General features: G+C 39.3%; 2 protein-coding genes and 1 non-coding gene across 10 annotated transcripts in view; 2 read left to right on the top strand and 1 right to left on the bottom strand.

Annotated features, from left to right (window-relative positions):
* The window catches only part of add1 (adducin 1 (alpha)), a 33,711-nt gene extending 28,461 nt beyond the window's left edge, over window positions 1-5,250 (top strand). For 2 of the 8 annotated variants that reach the window (XM_022203765.2, XM_022203781.2), the window contains one exon: window positions 3,063-5,250. In XM_022203765.2, coding sequence (XP_022059457.2) covers window positions 3,063-3,469 — 407 coding nt within the window. In that variant the 3' untranslated portion in view covers window positions 3,470-5,250. The other 6 variants (XM_051938158.1, XM_051938157.1, XM_022203797.2 and 3 more) reach the window with 6 other exon arrangements.
* A 1,245-nt stretch (window positions 5,251-6,495) lies between these two features.
* Window positions 6,496-18,246, top strand: nop14 (NOP14 nucleolar protein homolog (yeast)). Its single transcript, XM_022203852.2, has 19 exons — window positions 6,496-6,652; window positions 7,036-7,218; window positions 8,179-8,313; window positions 8,765-8,906; window positions 9,324-9,472; window positions 10,261-10,398; window positions 10,506-10,628; window positions 10,745-10,876; window positions 10,969-11,296; window positions 11,482-11,612; window positions 11,716-11,801; window positions 11,907-12,042; window positions 12,491-12,592; window positions 12,984-13,137; window positions 13,238-13,397; window positions 16,915-17,062; window positions 17,148-17,266; window positions 17,400-17,555; window positions 17,637-18,246. Exons 2-19 carry the CDS (start codon window positions 7,036-7,038, stop codon window positions 17,731-17,733), a joined length of 2,619 nt encoding a protein of 872 aa, XP_022059544.2. The 5' UTR covers window positions 6,496-6,652; the 3' UTR covers window positions 17,734-18,246.
* A 1,376-nt stretch (window positions 18,247-19,622) lies between these two features.
* On the bottom strand, window positions 19,623-19,695 carry trnav-aac (transfer RNA valine (anticodon AAC)). The gene has a single exon. It is a non-coding gene; the product is annotated as a tRNA-Val (tRNA).
* Between the last annotated feature and the right edge of the window lie 1,147 nt (window positions 19,696-20,842).

The raw sequence follows: 20,842 nt of genomic DNA, 5'->3' as shown, positions 1-20,842 counted from the left end.
ATATGATCGCAGGTGTAATCTAATACCAGAAATGTTGTTATATAACATATGTCTCTCTGTACAGTATTTCCCCCTTCACTTCCATTCTCCATCTTTTTGGGGTCTACTAAGAATGGTTCCCAACCATTCTTCTTTTTTTCCCCCAGAATCTTCTGGCGTTTTTATTTTTTCTTTCACATTTTTTGTTTTACTTTTTTTATTTTTTTTATTTAACAGTGCTTGTGGTTTGATCTGCATAGACATTTGTTTCTACTTGTGCTTTTTCTTCTTTGTGGCTGCGATTACAATCAGGAGATGGAAATACAAAAGAGTACCTGTTGCCATAGTAAGTATGTACTGTTCCACCTCCTCACCACCCTCCTAATTACCGGTCACCCTCCACGCCTGTGTTTGATCATTGACCCTTCTTTCTTTGCATGGCTTCAGTAGCAGAGCTGTCCTGTGGTCTGAACTAACCCGTTTGCTGGGGTTTATGACTCTTCAGTTGGTTCTCTAAACTCCTCTAAATCTCTTCCATGGCGGTTAATGGGGGTTATTTCAGAGTTCCTCTCTCTCTCTCATAGCTGTGTCAAAACTTGAAATGACCATGGCAAAGAAATACTTGGTTATCTCACTACATTTCCCTGGCATTCTTATTTCCTTAGATCTGAGTCCCATCCAAGCTGAATGATAGCGACCTGGTCTAAATGAAAGTGGAGGATGTTCCTGAAGTAAACCTCACAACCTGCCGATTCTTTTACATTAGATAACCTCTCTTTTCTACCTGTCGATTATCCACTATGGAATTAACCAACCTCTCTTGCACATGAGCACATCCTCTAAATGTTACGTACTACTGTATACTTCTGTCTCATGGAAAAGTCAGGTAATGTTTTGAATTGTGTTGTATGTCGTTTGTCTTCCAGACGAGTCCTTTACCAGGTACATCAGTGCTTTCTTTGAGTGTCGCTTTCCCACCAAACTTGCTGCTTTTGGTTTAGCGTGAAACATGGTTGAGGCCCAAAGCTTGGCTGTGTGGTGCTTAGTCTCCATTTATCTGTCTGTGTTGTTTGGTCTCATCTCTGTCCTGACAGACATGAGAGGTGTAAAATGAAGACTGATGCGTAGTGTTTTCTCGGTTCTTGTTTCGTTCTTAGTCTCTGTCGCATGTGAGTGATATTAAAAACAAGTAGTTGGTTTGCAGCTGGCTGCACAGTGTGAGCTTGTAGCAGTGTTATGGATGCTGTTAGAACCACTGATCCCTGAAGCCGACCCTTCTTGTGCACCACAAATCTCTCTGCTGGGAGTATATTAAAAGATCAGTTGGCTAGGTTAGTAGAAAAGCTTCACAGATTCATTGCAGACTGATTGTAAAATTATAATTCATGCAGTGTATGAATCAATATATAAATGTGGGACTTTTTGTAACGTAGTTGACATTTTTTCTGTTTTCAGACCTAAAACCAACATGGCCGCCTATAACCAAACACCACATGGCATTTTTACAGAAATATTCTGTGTACAATGGAGTAAAATAGAAATTGAAAGTTCTTTATAAAGACGTTGTAGTAAACCTGTTGACATGCCATAAATCCACATTTTACTCAAACCCTACTTTATATGAAATAACTCAGAAAACCTTGGAGTCTTTTCATTGTTTTTTTCAGGAGGAAGTGACATCATGTGGAGCAGGTCATGTGACACTTCCCTGAGAGATGTTTTTTGTAATGGGTAACTTAGTTGAAAATGATTTCTCAGACACAGATATGATTTATTATTTTCCATATAAAATTGGATATATTGCCAAAAAAGAAATGTGCGTTATGAATATCTCAACTTAATAAAAGAACACGATAATGAATAAGCTCATTTCATTATTGTTTAGCTATTGAGAAGGTTGGTTGTCATTAAATTCAGACAGTTATTTAGTTGACATTTTAGTGATAGCCAATCATTTTTTATTATTAAGTGATTGTTTCCTTAAAAATAATTATGGAATTTGTAAAGACATGATCATAAAACATTAGTTTTTTTATTTTAAATAAAAATGTATGCAAGATATATCCCAAGGACTTCAAAAGTCCCTCAACTATATATTGATCCCTTTACTCTCAATTAGTTTGATCTCCCATTTACGTATAGACAACTTGAGGCTTGCTGTATGGGAAATGTAAACCCCATTTCTTCAAGCTCATGATAGGCTATATATGGACATTATCAGTATTTAGAAGTAAAAAGTATTCTACTTGTAATATGTAAACACTCTCTCAAGATTCCAGGGAAGATCTGTAGTTAGTTTTTATGCTCCCAGCATCTGGATTAAAATACAGTAACACGTAAAACTGTCCTCACTGGTCAAGGCTTTGTGGCTCCTGTTAATAATTCAGCACTTATTGCTTCTTGAGAGCTGCTCGTGTTTTCAATTAATTGACATTTATATGTTTTTTTTAAATGTATAATCTCAACTCACTTTGTGGTTTCGTTATTAAAACCGTCAAGAAAATCCAAAAAACCGCTGTGGACTTTCATTTTTGCTTGTTCTGTTCTGTTCCATCTGTGTTTTGTTTGTACACAGGGTACAAATGAGCAAGGGAACTGCACTCATTAAGATTTGCCTGTTGAAATGAAGGTAAAGCAGAAATGCCGTGTCCCAGCTTGGATCTGTCAAAGTAGAAGGAATCAAGAGAGAAGAACTCCTGATTAGTGAGAGCTGCGTGGTGTTCATAGTCACAAGAAAAACTTTGTAGTTGGTGTATGTGATGTAAAAACAGTGCATCTCGGTTTGGCTTTTGATTTGAGGAAAGGTGTAGAACATAAATACTGTCTTAGTGGAGTGTTTTGTTACGTAGTTCTCTGCCTGTCAAAGTTTTTTGAAGGCTTTCTTAGACTAAAGAGCACGAAGTTAAGAGTGTCGTGGATTGATTTCTATATGTAAGTGTTGCATATAAATGAAAGTGTGGAAATATTGTGTGGTTTCTTCAGTTTACCTCGTGGTTGATTTGTAGCATTGTGAGCTCAGCAGTGCATATCCATCAGTTTGTCCTCTGAGATCCATAACTCTCTTCACTCTCCCCCCCTACCAGAGTCCTTGCCAGAACAAACTTTTAAGGACGAGAGTGACGCAGCCACCCTGAGACAGACCCTTCCAGATCTAACACCCGACGACCCATCTGACGCTCCAGCACTTCCTGCCGAAGACTCCGCCTCGGCCCCTGCAGCCGCAGAAGCAGCCGAGGGGGAGGAACCCGCTGATGCTGGCGACCAGGAGGGCGACGAGTCTCCCAGCAAGTCACCCTCCAAAAAGAAAAAGAAGTTCCGCACTCCTTCCTTCCTAAAGAAAAACAAAAAAAGACAGAGTCCTAGATTGGAGATTGTTGGATCGGTCCTCAAGGCTGGCCTCGGCTTCTTTTCGTTTTCGCTTTTTGTCTGCTATCATCGCACCCTTCGAGCAAGCCACAGTTACACGCAGTTATGCTTTTTGTTGTTTTGATATCATTCGTTGCTGGCTTATTAACCTCTTTTTCCTCGTTAGTGTGTGCCAATTTTGTATACAATGTAAAAATGATTGCATAAAGGTTTTTAATTATTAGAGGCTTTGAGTTGTGAGTGAGTGATGCATTCTGTCTCGTCCACTCCATCTGGCCTTTTATGCATGTCTCTTACTACAAGCCCACACTCTTGATGTGAGGTTTTAGGGTTTTAGCCCTCTTTTTTTTTAAGAAACAAGTAATACTAAGTCATTGTAACCACTAGAATGTATTGGGATTGTATCAAAATATGTCAAAAGTGTCTTTAAAAAAAACAGTAAATGCAGGAAGAGCAGCTTGTACCCTCTCATTTAACTGGTGGTGAATTCTGACAGTGAAAAACTACAAATTGCATAGTTCTAATTGCCCCTGAAGCTGTGCACCAATGTAATGACTTGTTAGCAGACCAAGAGAAGTACGGTTTGCACATAGGCTATAAAATACTGGAAAATGTGTCCAATAATGCAATTTCTCTGATTAAATATTTCACTACATTCACTCTTATCACATCTGGATGTTTCTTTACTTTTTTTAAAACTCCAAATCTTTGACCTAAACGGCCAGATATGTTGTAAAGTGCTTACAATCTTGATACGATGTGGCAGTTTGGTTTTGTCTTTCACAGGCCAGATTCCTCAAAAATATCCGTCTGAGGTGCTGCAAACGTGCAGATGATATTGTCTGAAGCTTTGAGCATAGTTCACAGCAAAATGTGTGTCATCCCTGCAAGTGCGACAGGCTTTGTGCTTTTGGATGCTTTCAGGGTTGATGTAATGTATCTGCTACTGGCTATAAGTCTTTAATATGAAGGAATGTGTAAAACAAATTCTCAGTTTGTGCTTTTCATTTATTCTAATTATTTGAGCTTGTTTTGCGTTTTGATTTGTCTCTGAAGGTGAGAAACAAGCAGTGATGCTACATATTGTGAGATTTTATTTTGTTCCCGATTGTGTCACTACATTTTTGCAACTTCTTATGCCTTTTCTCACATCGTAGATTGAGCCGTGACTTCTTGCTGAGAGAGAGAGAGAGAGAGAGAGAGAGAGCACTGTGAACCTCCTCTTTTATGTTTGGGAACTCAAACCACATGTTGCTTTTAGATGGATGCAGTTCATACAAAAATGACAATGCCACTGTTACAGTACAAAGCCGTGCGAGCAATCATGAATCAGGACTTTCCTGTGTTTAAACTCCACTCTGAGCAGAAATACTTTAAACACCCCTGTGCGCTTCCAGTTAAAGACACAAATGTACACTGGAGAATCACTGGAATCATGAGTTGTGCTGGAGGTTGCAGGGCATTAGTACCGAGGCCATTCCCATGCTTTGCTTTACTTGTGTTTAGTCCTCCTGTTTCAACGAAGGTCGTCCAAGCTTCACCTTATCCGATGTGGTTAACAACCCTTTTTTCACTGCGAGTGGTTTACTTACACGCTACGTATAAGCTGAAGGACTGCATGTGGAGAGAGCTGAGAACGTGAGCTGTCCTATAAATGACTGTAACTACCCTCTTATATTTCAGTTCTGTTTTGTTTCACTTCTTGTGTGCCGATAACAATACTAAAGTCCTTGTAGTCATTTCAGTCATTTTTTAAAAAAATCTCACAACTATGCTGATTTGTATTCTCTGTCTGAACTACTTCCAATTTAAATGTCTCATCATTATACCATCTACAGACTTAATACTTCACCTCTGTTTTCTCATGGTTGCAGCCATGAATAAAAAACACTACCTTGAAAATCAGCATTGTGTTGTTGTAGTCATTTACGAAGAATCTGAAAAAGTTACGGCTTTAAAGGTTTATTCCACCCAAAATATTGCTTTCTGTGCAAGCACTTTAGAGTTTAAAGTACTTTTTTTCAAACCAACATACAACTTTATGTACAAGCATTTATTGTTTCAAAGTTGATTTCAGCAAAAAATTTACTTTCTAATGAGTAAGTTGTGGTTTTAATGGTTTAAAAGTTTGATTTCTATGAAAATGCATATATTTTTAAAGATTTATTTCACCCACATATTGCTTTCTGACTAACAAATTATGGATTTAAAGGTTTATCCCACCTGAAATATTACTGACATTTGCCCAAATAGTGCTTTCAACCAAACCGGTCACAATTTTAAAGGGTTATATCACCCAAAATATTACTTTCTGTGCATATACTTGTAGATTTAAAGGTTTATTCTGCTGCAACAGTACTTGGAAAAAGTTACTGATTTAGCCCTGCAACAGACTGGCGACCTGTCCAGGGTGTCCCCTGGCTTCGCCCGAGTCAGCTGGGATAAGCTCCAGCACCCCCCGCGACCCTAGTGAGGATAAAGCGGTGTATAGAGAATGGATGGATGGATGGAAGTTACTGATTTAAAGGTTTATTCCACCAAAATATTATTTTCTATGCAAGCACTGAAAAATTTCAATTTTATTCAAACCAAAATACAACTTTATGTACTGGTATTTATAGTCTTAAAGTTGATTCTAGCCACAAAAAAAAAGATTTCTAATGAACAAGTCATAATTTTAAAGGTTTCATAGTTTACTTTCTGTTTAAATGCATATATTTTAAAGGATTATTTCACCCACATATTGCTTTCTGACTAACAAATCCCACCTGAAATATTACTAATGTTTAGTATTTAATAGTACTTCATACTGAACGGGTTACAACCTTAAAGGTTTATATTACCCAAAATATTACTTTCTGTCCATATAGTTCTAGTTTTAAAGGATTTTAACCCTCAATATACTACTTTTTGTCCAAGTAAATAGGATTTTCTGACAAACAAATTATGAGCTCAAAGGTTTATTCCACCCAGAACTGTAAATATATATTTTGCTGAGATAATGAAAAACAAATTTTGTTGTTTTGTTTTGTTTTTGTGCTTTTTTTAGGATAATCTTCCACTTTTGGACACTAGAGGCGCTGTGGGGATTTTCAGTGGCTCTTTCCAGCTGAACTGTTTTCAACTTTGACACCCCCCCCCCCCCCCCCCCCCGGCTGTGCACGCTGGAAGATGGCAACTCAGTAAAGAAACGTGGGGAGTAAAATATTTCGCTAATAATTATTAAACTGAGCTTTGGCAGAGCGTTTCTGTCCCATGTTTTGTTCCGTCCGGATTCATTAATTTGACTCCTGAACGCGGCTAAACGGTAAACAGTTTATCTATGTTAACGTTAGCTTGTTTACAATCTGTGAACGGTTCATAGACAAGCAAATTATCTGTAAATAAGTTCTAAATTTAATGTTTTCGTTATAGTGGCGTCTTTTTAAAAAAAATAATTTGATAGTTTCTTCTTAATGAGTAAATCTGAGTCACTCATGTACGTTAGTCTTTACGTAAAATGCCTTTAATGCTAACCTTTAGCTTGTAGCATCGTCAGACTCCACAAGCTATTTTACCTCGTTATCTCCACCATAGTAGTCACAGGAAGCTTGACATATCCAGGAACGATAATTTTACCATTACAGCAATCCAATTTAGACAACCAGAATAGCTGTAGAAGCAGTTCTTTAGCCTTCTGCCCTGTTTCAGATGGGAAAGCCACAGAAGAAAAAGAGTCTTGCTGACAAGGTCCGCAAAACCAAGACCTCCACCGAGATCAAGAACAACCCGTTTGAGGTGAAAATCAACAGAAAGAAGTTTGATGTTCTCGGCAGAAAAAGCAAACACGATGTGGGTCTGCCAGGTGTATCCAGATCCAAAGCCATCTCTAAGGTAAGAGATAACAACCTCCTGTTTTTACCACACCTCCTTCATTTACCTCAATGCACATGTCATTTAAATGAGTTTTATGTGATCTAATACAGTAAATTCATATTTTGGTATGGTCTTTACAGTGTAGTTATGTTTGCATTACATTAATAAACAGATTTTAGTACCAAGCGCTTTATAGTAAATCCTGTAAACTGTCTTAGAAGTCATACATGAAGCAAATTGGCCATTAAACCCTATTTGCATGTTGATACTGTAAAATTTTCTTCTTCATCTGACATATCTAGCTGAGATTTTCATCAGTGCTGTGTGTTTATGCAGACAATTGCCATGCAAATCATCTCACAGTTTACCTACTTTTATTAGTGACTGGGTCCTTAATAAGTCTATTGTCATCAAATTATAGTTCTGAAAGTTCATAATTTGTGTCTTAGGAGTTTATTGTACAACCTGTAACTTCTCCCACACCGAGGAGTTTGTTTCAGCAATAAAATCTTTTGTGAATTCTGTACTCCTATCCTTAACACTTAGGTTATGGGAAAAATACCTGTGAGAATTTGAGAGAATGAATTTAAAAATGGTAAACTGAGTAAAATCTAAAAGATTCTGCAGTTTGATGGAATTAAAAATACAATAAGGGATAAAATCTCCTGTTATAGCACTGTATCTGTCAACCATTGGTCACAGCTCACCATCCATGTAACACTCTCTGTGCTGTAAAGCCTGGCGCTCACAGCATCATGCTGGGAGAGGGATTTTCCACAGGAGTGACTGAGAGCTTTGTAAGAACAGAGGGAACTGTGAAGCAATCTTAATACAGGCAAAAGTGAAATCTTAACTGCCTCTATTGTATGATTTTGAATGTGTTTTTCAGCCTTAAGTGTCGTTGTGGTTATTTTTTTGTGTGCGTGTTCACCTGAGAGGGAGTGCACCTAATCAATCATATTTATTTTTGATCTGTAGAGGAAAGAGACCCTCCTGAAGGAATACAAACACAAGAACAAGTCCAGCAAATTCATTGACAGACGTTTTGGAGAGTATGACACCAAGATGGCACCAGAAGACAAAATCCTGCAGAGGTTCGCTATGGAGAGACAGGTCAGTGATGTGGTGATGCTCTTTTTATGACCTGAAATGACCGATTGGACATCAGGTCATGATGTGAAGGATGCAACCAGCCCAACATGCAGGCAGATATATTGACTGATTCATGTAACATCTCTATTTAAGGCCCAGTTTTCCACTAACTTGACATATTTTTTGTGTTATTTTCTACATAAAACCATTTTTCGTCCTAGTTTATTCAGTTATTATATCTCGCATGATTAATTTAGGTTTGAGGCCTTGGCTGCAGCTTGTCTTTCTGTCCATAAGTATCAGAGTGGAAGGAAAAGCTACCTCAAGAGCAGACTTTTCTACAATTCTTTTCTCTACACTACAGAACTGACAGTAATAGTCATACAGATAAAAAGAGCAAATGTATCACAATGTTTACGTCTGTGACAAGATGTAAAACCTCTCTTTTTTTCTACTTTGCATGGTCTTTTAGCGTACCCATGAAAAGAAGGATGTGTACAACCTGAACGAGGAGGAAGAGCTGACTCACTATGGCCAGTCCTTGGCTGAAATCGAGAAATTCAACGACACTGTGAATAGTGACGATGAATCAGAAGAGAAAGGTCTTTTGTCAGGTGAGTCTTAGAATCCACATTTATAACACTTATATATAGCATTTATGTGGGACCTTTCAAACTGATGAAATACAGTTTTTTCCCTTTAAAAATATGTGGAATTTGTATATATAATCTTAGAGATGTTACTATTAGTTGCCCTTTTCTTGTGTAGTCCTTCAGAATTGATGCATAAATCCATTTATATCAACAGAGTAAATTTATAATCTGTTTATGTGTGCTGGTCCTTATTATTCATAATCACTTTTGTTTGATTAAGCATGATGTTTGTGAGCATTTTTGTTCATAACCATCCTTCTTGTGTATTTTGTTGTTCATGGTTTGATAATTCCCAGCCCACAGCTTGATTTGATAATTCATATTACAGGTGACAGAGCTGGCATGTTTCCGTGACAATATTTTTTCTGTCTCGCTTAGCTGAGCTGACTGCCTCCCACTTTGGAGGAGGAGGAGGCCTGCTGAGGAAGAAAACATCAGGGGACCAGCAGGAGGAGGAAGGAAGCCAGAGGGCCAAGTCCAGGCAGGAGCTCATTGAAGAGCTCATCCAGAAGTCCAGGCAGGAGAAGGTGAGCTGCTGGGCTAATATATCATTGAGGGACTTTTTTAACCGTCCAAATTTAATATCAACCACCTTCTAATTAGCTAAACAATAAAATGAGCTTATTCAAGAATTGTTTCGATTGTGTTCTTCTTATTGAGATAATTATGACAGATATTTTTTTGGCAAGATATCAAATTTTATATGGAAAACAAGTAACAAATTGTATCTGTGTCCCAGAAATCACTTTCACCTAAGTTATCATTACAAAAACACCTCCCAAAGAAGTGTGTTAATTCCAGATCACATGACCTGCTCCACATGATGTCATTTCCTCCTGAAGAAACGAATGAAAAGACTCCCAGGCTTTCTGAGTTATTTAAGATAATGTGTGAGTCATGTGTCAACAGGTTTACTACAATATCTTTGTAAATGACTTTCAATTTTACTCAATTGTATATAGAATATGTTAGAAGAATCTTTCTGTAAAAATGCCTTGTTGTGTTTGGTTATAGGTGGTCATGTTGATTTTTAGGCCTGAAAACAGCAAAAATGTCAACTATGTCACGAACAGTCTCACAATTATATATTGACCCGGGTTCTACTGCTGATTAAAAAGCATTTTATTGTCTGGATGTGGATTCTTGCTGACTTTTTTGCTGCGTTGTTACTCTTGGATTTAAATTAAAAAGTGCACTAAACTGATGACATTGTGGAATTTTAATTAGTAATTAGGGTTGTTGGCTCTTTTTTCCACCGACTAACGATTGCAGTGGGTTTCTGGAGGAGATGACTGATGTTTGTGTTCGTTCTCAGAGGGAACGACAGGTGCAGAAAGAGGAGGCGCAGGAGCTGACTGAGAAGCTGGATCAGGAGTGGAAAAGCATCCAGGCTCTGATGGTGAAAAAGACGCCCAAAGCTGAACGTACCGACACACCGGAAGAGAAACCCAAAGTAGGAATGCATCGGTCAATCAACAATACGCTGTTTTTCGGTTCCTTTCCACTTGTCAGACCCCGATATTCCCTTGATCTCTGCTTCTTCCTCTTTGTACGTTCTAGCTGGATGAATATGACATGATGGTCAGAGAGCTCGGCTTTGAGATGAAGGCTCAGCCCTCGGAGAAAATGAAAACCCCAGAGGAGCTCGCCAGGGAGGAGAGGGAGAAGCTGCAGAAACTGGAGGTATAGAGCAGAAGTGTGCTTGTGTTATCTGCAATGGTTGAAAAATATTACTGGATTTTTTTTTTTATGTCTTAATGCTCTGTGTGGTGGATTTGTTTGCTGTGTGCTTTCTCCAGGCTGACCGTCTGAGGAGGATGATGGGAGATGAAGACGGGGACGGGTCACAGAGTCAAATCCACATATCTGCTGATGATCTCAATGACGGCTTCATCCTGGACAAACACGACAAGAAGACTCTGGCTTATCAAGTATGGGACTTAGTGTGTGTCCTGTACATAAGATGCCACTTTTTTTCTTGATTTTTGTGATGATATGGAATGTGTTTTACTCCCATTTATAGGATGGAAAATGGAACATCGGAGAGGAGCTGGAGGAAGATAAGGATGAAGATGGAGAAGAGGAATCTGATGCAGAGGAGGAAGGTGAAGATGGAGATGAAGATGATGAAGAAGAGGAGGAAGAAGAGGAGGAGGAGGAGGAGGGGGGCAGTGAAGAAGAGGAAGAAGAAGATGGCCACTCAGACTTGGACTCTGAGCAAGGAAGTGAGAATGAGGAGGGGGAACAGGAGGATGAAGAGATCAGTGCCAAACCAAAGAAGAGCCTCACTACAGAGGAAATAAAGGCCCAGCAGCAGGCAGCTAAAGCAGAGCTCCCTTACACATTTGCTGGTAACTATTACTAAAAGATCTGAAATCAATTTGTTTTTTTACATTTCCTGCATTTTCTGTGGGTGGTTGCTTCTGGTTTTCATTTTAAATAGGATCAATGCAGTGTTCTAAGTGATGCTCAGATGAATATTGATCACATTTTCCCTCACAAAGCATTCAATAATGCATACGTTTTCCTCCTAAAGCCCCAGAGAGCTACAGCGGCCTAAAAGATTTGCTCCATGGTCACACCCCTGACAACCAGCGCCTCATTGTGGCCAGGACTCAGAAGTGCAACCACCCTAGTTTGGCTGTGGGCAATAAACTCAAACTGCAGGTACAAAATCCAGCAGTCTAATCATTTCTGTAAATTAGTGGAGTACTTTTTACATATATATCTTTCAGGATGTGCAGAACTTAGAGTGTTTTCTCTGTCTCAGAAACTGTTTGGCTTTCTGTTGGAGTACATTGGAGAACTGGCCACCAGCAGTCCACCTGAACTTCCCACCATCGATAAGCTTATACCGTGAGTTCTTTAAGTGCCTCTCTTCCTCAGGTTTACCTCTGGATTCAAGTATGAAGTTCTCAAAGCTATGTCTCTGTTTTGTGTTACGTTCTCCCTTTCCTGTAGTGAGTTGTACGCTCTGTGCCAGATGTTTCCTCAAGCAGCCTGTCAGGCCGTGCAGACTGTCCTCGGTGATGCTGGTCACAGCATGGAGGAAGTGGTTGAGGTCAAAGGTCATGCTGCTTTCCCCACACTAGACATGGTGGGCACTGTTTGCTTTGAGTACCAAAAAACTGTGCTAAATGTCACAAAAGTGAATATTTTGAAGCATTATTTGTAGATCAGCACCATTCTAACTACAGCTATGATTATTGTTGTTTCTTTTGCTGTTTGTGTTTGCTGATGGTCAGCGTTTGTACAGAATGAAACTCAGCAAAGCCTGTTGAAACTCATTAAGCTCTGTTCCCCTAAGCCTGGGTGAGAAATGACTGTACTGAGGGGACATATACATTATCAGCTCTTTTCTTTCATCTGGTGTTGGCAGCTCAACAGTCACACTGTTTGAAATTATGTCCTTTTGAAATCTATGGGAGACATGAATAGGATTTTGAAAAATGATTGGAGATATGCCCTTTGATCCCCAGTAGATACACTTACACATACTATATATGACAAATGCAATCATATTATGTTTGTTCCTGTGTTTTAAGTTCATCTACTCGAAGGTGACAGCCCTGCTGTTTCCTACCTCAGACTTCAGACACCCAGTTACAACTCCAGCGCTGCTTTACATCAGCCAGACGCTCACTAAGGTACACACAGCCTTTGATATGCTTGTTATTGTCTGTGTTGTTCGAGTTGTTTTGATCTTTGTGTCTGTGTGTCTCTTATTACATCTCTGTGGCTTCTAATGAGGCTTCACCATCTGTCATTAGTTTTGAATTCAGCTCTCATTCTTATTGTTTATTGTGATTATTTTCTTGTGTGTTTCCTTTTTACCATATATACCTCTGACACCTTTACAGTTATTCTAGTGTGCCAGATCACAACAGTTGTGAGGAGTTGTTTTCTTTCCAGAGCTGCCTCTGAAACAATCAGGGCAGTAAGTGAAGAAAGAGGTGTTCGGCTTTTAGTAAAAATGCTGTAGAAATGTTGACTGTGTTTATATGTCTGTGTTTTAATATCTCTATTTTGTCCATTTAGTGTCCGGTGAGATCATTACAGGACCTGACGTCAGGTTTGTTCCTGTGCTGTCTGGCGGTGGAGTACGTCTCTTTTTCAAAGCGCTTCCTGCCTGAGCTCATCAACTTTCTGTCTGGAACTCTTCACCTGGCAGTGCAGGACAAGACTTCTTTAGGTAGCTTCATTACACTTTTCCACAATCTAACATGCATGTTTAGGTTCCAGCTTTGATAAAGTATGAAAAGGAACTGACATACTATGACACTGTGTTCCAGGTTACACAGTGGTGCCACCTTTCAGGCCATCAGGGAAACACAGTGACCTGCTGGTGTTGTCAGCCTCAGAGTCCTGCAAGAACTGGAGCAAGAAATGCCTGCCGCTGTATGCAACCCAAAAGCTGGAGCTCAACAGTGACGTGGACCGAGACAACCACAGGTAGGAGGGCAGGAGAGTAGACATGTAGGCAAAGAGACCAGTTAAACCTCAATACTACTGAATGATATTATATACAGGGGGGTTTTGACGTACATCAGAGTTCTGTTCCTACTCATCTACATAAGTCGATTTTCGCCTTAAGTCAGAACGCCGATGAAAATGTAAACAAAGCCGTTATGTGCATCGCTGTATTGATCAGATCTTCGGAAAGTGAAAACTGATGACTTTCATGCATGTATGAGTCATTTTACAAGAAGACAACAGAATACTGTAACGGTATGTAAATTGTTGTTGATGTTGAGGTTTTATTGTTTATTGTTCAGTTCAAGATTTACCTGATGTCAGCGAACATGCCATGTTTAGTTAGCTCACCTTTGATTGGCTGAGAGCCAGCTGGTGTGCGTGTGCGTGTGCGTGTGTGGACTAGCCTCAGAACAAAATGTTTTGGTTCTGAGGTACCCAGTTCATTTGAATAAAGAACAAAGAAGACAGTGAAGTTACATGACTTAACAAGATGTGATTCTGTTATGTAGCTCACCTAAAAGTGTTTCTGTAGAAAAAAAATAAGTTTGTTGGCCTTCAGTAGAGTCAGATAATAGAACAAATTAATGTAATTAGTTTTGTCCATAAAAGATTAAAACCAATAGATGGTTGCACATAGCACCCTGTAAAACAACTTGTCATTTTCACTGTAAGTTAGCTATAATATTCATCTGCATATCTTACAATAGCCACGGTTAATCTTCACTAACGCTTGTTAACATTACTTAAAGGTTAAATTCACTTTTTTGCCAGTCTGTTGTAAACCATCTAGCCACTTGTTCTACTAGATCTCCACTAAATCCTAGCAAGGAAACTACAATTACATTAACTTTGATGAGATCTTCTCTCTCATGCTGCCAAACTTTAAAGTGTATTTTTTGTTACAAATAAGGACTATAGATTTGGTCCTCTCTCTCTCTCTCCACACATATGGATTAATCTCTTGACAGAAGCAGTGGTCACGACAAATACATCTTTCAGTGTAATTATTGATGTGTGTATGAGAATAAGTGTTCTCAAACTATAACAACATGTTATAACAGAGATGAACACTTTTCTGTGGACAATTACAAGCACAGTAGGAAAGCAAAGAGGGAGCGAAGGTGTGACTAAAGCTTCTATCTTCATCTTCACACTGCTTCTCATGTTCAGTTTAGACCAAAGTAAGACCACCAAAAAATGGAGTGGCTGCACTGGAACATGAAAAGTGACGATGAGGATTTAATTCCCTTGTATAGAAGTGGACGGAAATAAAAGCTCACTTATTTTTTCCGTGACCTCAAAGCAGTAGTGCACAAACATGCACTTCTACAGATATCTCATGTCTCTAGTTGCTTTGCAGCATTTTGCAAAAAGTTGCATGTTCCGCATTGGCGATAAAGTATGAGCATTCCTTATCATGGCTGCCACTGTTTTCACATGAAAACCCCAGATAGGCTCTAGTACTGTGTTTACCTGTATACACTGTATGGCTCAGAAGTGATACATCCAAATCATGTGTTTGTGAGGAGTCGCCAGCACGGCTTCACACAGCAGCTGGTGTGTGGGCACAAAGCAAAGCTTGCAAACGGGCTTCAGCGAGCCGTGATTGTGCACAGTTTGAGAGAACATACATTTTTATTTGTACCCAACTAGAATTATTACTTACAACATTTCATAAAACGCTCAGACTGAAACACATGATGGAAAGAAATCAGTCACTTGCAGATTTTTTCTTTACTAAAAAAAAAAAAAACTGCACCCATTTATCTAATGCATTAATTTGAAAGCAACACTTCAATGTTTTATATTATAATAATGCAAATTAAATGTTGTAGTGTCAATAAATACATGCTCAGTAAATCATCTTCAGTGCTTTGCCTGACAGTCTGATCCAAACCTCTGTCCTCCTGTTTCTCACACCTGAGTGCCCGGTTATATTTTAATTCTTACATTCCTTCAGGATGTGGGGTGGCACATAAACACCAGCAGCTGTGTGACAGGTCCAGTCCTCTTAGTAATCACTGCCAGGCCTCTTGAAGGAGAGGATAGAGTGAGTGTGCACTGCATGAAGGCTGAAGAGTGTCTAAATGTGTAAAGATGAAGACACGCCGTTGCACACAGAACATAGAGCTCATGCAGTAATAGTGAGGAACAGTTGTTTTCAGTCGCTACATGCCGGGGAAGTAACTTGCACTTTTAAAGTTGTCACAGTTTTTCACCTATCGTGAAATGTTTTGCATTTTTTTTGCCCTTCAGAGTAACTAGTGGTCATAGATTCTTCATGAAAGCTGCACATGGAGCTAAATAACAACACTTCTCAACTGCTGGAAACCACATGGTTGCATTAGATGGCCATAAAGTTTTGCACAGACTCGTGTTTTCTAGATGATGCATCCAAGTGACTTTGGTCCACTGACTTTCCACTAACACAAAATGTTCATGTCTGCATTATAGTACCCAGACAGTGAATCCTACTGACTTAGCTGAACTGATTAATTTTTTTTTTGTTTAACTGTCTTTAGTGCGATTAACATTTCTGGTCAGCTGTTGTATAGATTACCCTAAAATTTGTACATTCATATTCCCCTAAAGATGTGTTGTCACATAACCTCATTTCTTTACATGACAATAAATCTATTTCACATTTTACAAATTTGAAAAAAAATCGCAATCTTGAAACACGTGTGAGCTTACATTTTTTTAATTTTTGCAATCAACAATTTCTTGTGACACCTAATGCTGCCATCAATGCAATCTGCATGTCAGAGCGTTTGTATTTATTTACCCTGTTGAAAGATAGACCTAGAAAAATGTTTCTTACCACATGCTGCTAACACACGTCATCCATCTCAGTATCCTCCCACATTTCCCTCCTCTTGTTAATTTGATTTTGCCGTTTCTGTGAATGCTCCATCGGTCTGTTATGTATAGATCTACTCCTGCATTTGCACCTAAAATGCTGTCAATAATTTCCACCGCAGCGCACATGATTCAACCATGAAAGAGGTAGAAAAAGGCGCGCAAATAAAAAAAATAAAATGAATACCCCCTAATCTCTTAGATACAGATTCACACGGGACTTGTATTATCTCAGGACGTTGGTGTTTGGTGAAATATGGTTGGTAATTTGCGGTGGAATTTGTACGTTCCAAATTGCAGACATGGCGCACAGTATTTAGATCACAGACATCCTCAGCACATGCTCATATTAATTTACATACACGTATGCATAGTGTTCAGCAAGGTGTTTTATTTAGAGCTCATTTGACAGAAATTATGATGCCAGGACATTTTAGGGCTTTATATCTGCGAAAAGGCTGAAGTTCCATATGTGAAAAGACGACTGAGGCAGTGATCTGTAATATCTGCTTCAGCGAGTGCTTTCCATGAGATGACTCAGCCAATAAGGTCTGAGAAATCAGATGTAAGGATGCTAGTAAACCATAACAATGAAGTGTGACTCTATAATGCTCATGTTTGTGTCTCTCCACAGGTTAATGTTGTTGTCTACTTGTCTGGATTTGGTGAAGAGATGCTGCCTGCTCTACAAAGACCTCACGTCCTTTAAGCACATCTTCCAGCCAATTAGGATGCTTCTTTCCAAACATCTTTCCATTCAATCGTTACCAGAGCCCTTGCAGGTTAGTGCCAGATTGGGTTGATACACAGAGTGCCTGTCTGTTTATCTCTTTGCATCTTCAGTATTTTCTGGTGTTTCTGCTACAGGAGCTTCACAGCGAGATCCTGGAGATCATCAGCAGCGCTCCTGTGACTCACAGTCCGCTAGTTTTTGAGAAGAAAAAGCCGATTCCTCTGAAGCTGCTCACACCCAAGATAGTTGAAGTGTAAGCAACACTGAGGAATTATCCATCCAGACCTGTCACTTTAGCTCCATTAAAGAAACTGGTTGTGAACATGTGTATTTGCGTGTGTTGAATCTGTTTGAAATATCTCATTTGCATCTTCGATATTGATCAGGTTGGACTACGGAAAGAAGCGTGGCAGCACCAGAGAGGAAAAAGAGAGGGAGCGATTGAACCACAAGTACAAGAAGGAGTTCAAGGGCGCTCTGAGGGAGATCAGGAAGGACTCACGCTTCTTGGCCCGAGAGAAACTCAACGAGGTCATGAACAGGTGTGAATAAAACAGGATGTCCGTGTAGAACGGTGAATTAAAATGTTCTTGCATCTAACTCGCTCAATTTCTGTGTTTCAGGGATGCGGAGAGAAAGAGAAAAGTGAGAGAGCTCTTCGGCAGCTTGGCCACTCAGGAGGGAGAGTGGAAAGCCCTGAAGAGAAAGAAGAGGAAGTGAAATATCGATTCTTAGTCAACAATTTCCTTCATCACCTCTTCTTTTACGTATGGACTTATTCAAATGAGCTGTGGATAGCTTGTACAAGTTTAAAATGTGCGGTATTAACTCTTTGTACTGTTTTTTTTAATGATTATCCTTCAGCTTCCCTGTTAAAGACACATTTCATAGTGTCCGAGAATTCGCTGACGTGATTCACTGTCAAATGTGGCCGGCGTAGGCGTTTGACGTGACAATTAGATACTGTTGTTGGAGGTGTCAGTCAACAAAGCAGTGAATATTTTGATGACATTCTCCTTTTTATTGCCACAGAAACCAGCATGATAATGTGCTAAAATACAGGGGGAAAAAACATCATCTTTATTGTGTCATATGTCCTGTCAGCAAAGCTTATATTTTCCAGTAAAACCAAGCAAGCTAAAGGATTACTCCAATCACGGTAAAACTTCTAATAAAGTCACAGTCAAATGCTTTGGTAGAGGAGGAACAATAAATAAGCTTCATTTTGCATAATGTTTGTCAGCTTCTGTCACAAAAACATTCAGATTTTTCACAGGTTGTATTTAGAGAAGATGAAACCGGCTGTTTAGTCTGTTTTTTATTTGTAAAAACAGGTCAGTCATATCGAGAAGATGCTAAACATAGAATGAGGGAACGCAGTAGAGTGGGTGTAGACAGTGATAGTAGGGAGCACAGGTTTCATAGTAGGGTTGTGTTTATATTTGCATTTACAGGTTTTGTCATGCTCAGTCAAAACAGTGTTCTTGTGACGGTGTGGCTTTAAATGGTGAGTCTGAAAAAAATACACAAACTACCATACATCCCTATGAACTCAACATTTGGCTACCTCTTTTTGATAGCTTCACCTAACTGCTCATTAATGAGATTGATTGAGAGAGACATAAAATAATGTTTGAAATGGCTGAGTCTACACAGCAGGACTCTATTTTCTGCCTGAATTTAACAGAACATACTCGGCAGTGTGATTAATCTGAAAGAATACCGTTTGCCAGCCTGATGGTGGCCTGTTTAACAAGTTTTGTGGCATGAGTGGAGCAGGGATACCCATAATCTTGCTTGCCATGTGTATCAGGTTATGAGTTTTTGATTTGACTTTCAGAGCCCCAAATCAGTATGGACTCAGTGGTTGCGCAGTAAAAAAGCAACATGATTTCTCTACAGACACCAGAAAGCCTGAGTTGTTTAAGAAAATTTTTAAACATTTTTTGGTGGGGAAAAAAAATGTTAAAAAATGTTTTTTAAGAACATTCACAAAAAAGCAACAGAAATCCAGCGAATTTCACTGGATTTTGGATAGATAGATAGATAGATAGATAGATAGATAATTAAAAAATGATAATAAATAGGCTTATTGCCAATCTTATAAGGGGCAGATGGACATTCGATTGGAAATCACAAAGAATATGTTTGTTTCCAGCTGGTTTCAAAAGGACCACTAAATGAAATGTATGTATATGGAAACCACATTTAATATTTTTTCTTTCCTTAAATTCACAGGGAGATGTGCCTGAAGGAAAGGATTGAAGGATTTGTCATTGTTTACCTAATTATGATAATATAGTAGTTATATTTTCAACTTTACATGACGTTAGTTGGTATGAGAGAAGAGGATGCAGGTTAGGTAGAAACATGATTCACTGAAGTGATCCATGAAGGGAAAAGTTAGAAGGAAAAGGAAAAAAGAAGAAATTGTCAACTATTACATTGTTTAGTAGTTTGATGTCTTCTCTCCAGTAAATTAACGCCGTTTCCGTAGTGTAGTGGTTATCACGTTTGCCTAACACGTGGAGGCCAAAAGACACCGCGTACAAATTTGTATTGATGTAGAGTTCGATGTCCTTATTCAGCACCACATGGAGACATGAAAATGTTTCTGCCCGGTCTCGAACCGGGGACCTTTCGCGTGTTAGGCGAACGTGATAACCACTACACTACAGAAACTGCGTAAAGTAGACGTAGAGATGACGTCAAACTACTAAACAGAAAATATTGGAGACATGGAGGCAATCATACAGTAAGAAGCTGGGGCTTTGAAGCGCTACCAAAAGTAGAGTGCCTATATAATGAGAGTGGCGACAACTGGGGATTTGAAGCCATTTTGTTTCCATTCACTCAATATGGGACGCGCAGCGCGAGGTGCACATTCACGAAAACTATGGAGTGTTTACTGATTTCAAGACATGTTTTGGACAAAATAATTTACTGGCTTGTTTTGTCTGGATGTCCAATGTTGGATTATGGCCGTTTTTAGTGGAATATTTTCATCTGTGACTAGTTTTGAGCCTTCAAAGGTGAGTTGTGCTGTTTACGTTATTTGCTGTTTGTTGGACAAATGTGTTTATATTACCCGCTGTGGTAATCACATCTGAAAGTGGTTTATACCGGCGGATTCATGAGAATCTAAGCTTTCCATAGGTGTATAATGTTTCTATCATCGAGCTTGCAGCTTCGGTCAATTTAGTAAAATACGTTTTCCCGTCCCCTGTACGGTGCTGCAGCTGTTAGCATATGGCTAACAGCATCCTCATGCTAACGGCGGCTAACAGCCCAGAAACAGGTGAACAACACGGAGCCTGTTCGGGTCATATGAGGCTGATAAGTGACTGCAGGTTGGACGGAAAACAGAAAATAGGAAACAGAAAACTGTCAGCTGTGTGTTGAATTGAAAATCGTGAATGAACAGGGAGGCTGTTGTCGAAGCTCAGATGGGCCGCTGAAGTTTAACGGGGTAACCCGTTAAACTTCAGCGGCCCGTATTTCATGCATCTCCATGCATGAAAATGGTCAAAGTCAAAATAACCACAACTGCCTAAAATCACATCAAACTTTTCTATCTGTCATTCACCCATACATCATAACATGAAAGTACATACATGGGACTAACCTGGCACAAAAACCATGATGAAGTCGGTTTCCATCCCACTCTCCGGAATTTATTTTCCCACAGTTTCATTCTTTCACTACTCCTGGGAAATCTAAACATGTGTAATCCCTTCTCCGATCGATTTGTGCACCCAAAGGCACAACAGCCCGTCATTTTTCAGGTACTTATGAAGCCAAAAAAGACCTAGAATTACTCTCTGCGTTG

This window comes from Acanthochromis polyacanthus, chromosome 18 (assembly GCF_021347895.1).
Source record: "Acanthochromis polyacanthus isolate Apoly-LR-REF ecotype Palm Island chromosome 18, KAUST_Apoly_ChrSc, whole genome shotgun sequence".
In the NCBI taxonomy this organism is placed as follows: Eukaryota; Metazoa; Chordata; class Actinopteri; family Pomacentridae; genus Acanthochromis; species Acanthochromis polyacanthus.
This window is presented reverse-complemented; position numbering and strand designations above follow the sequence as displayed.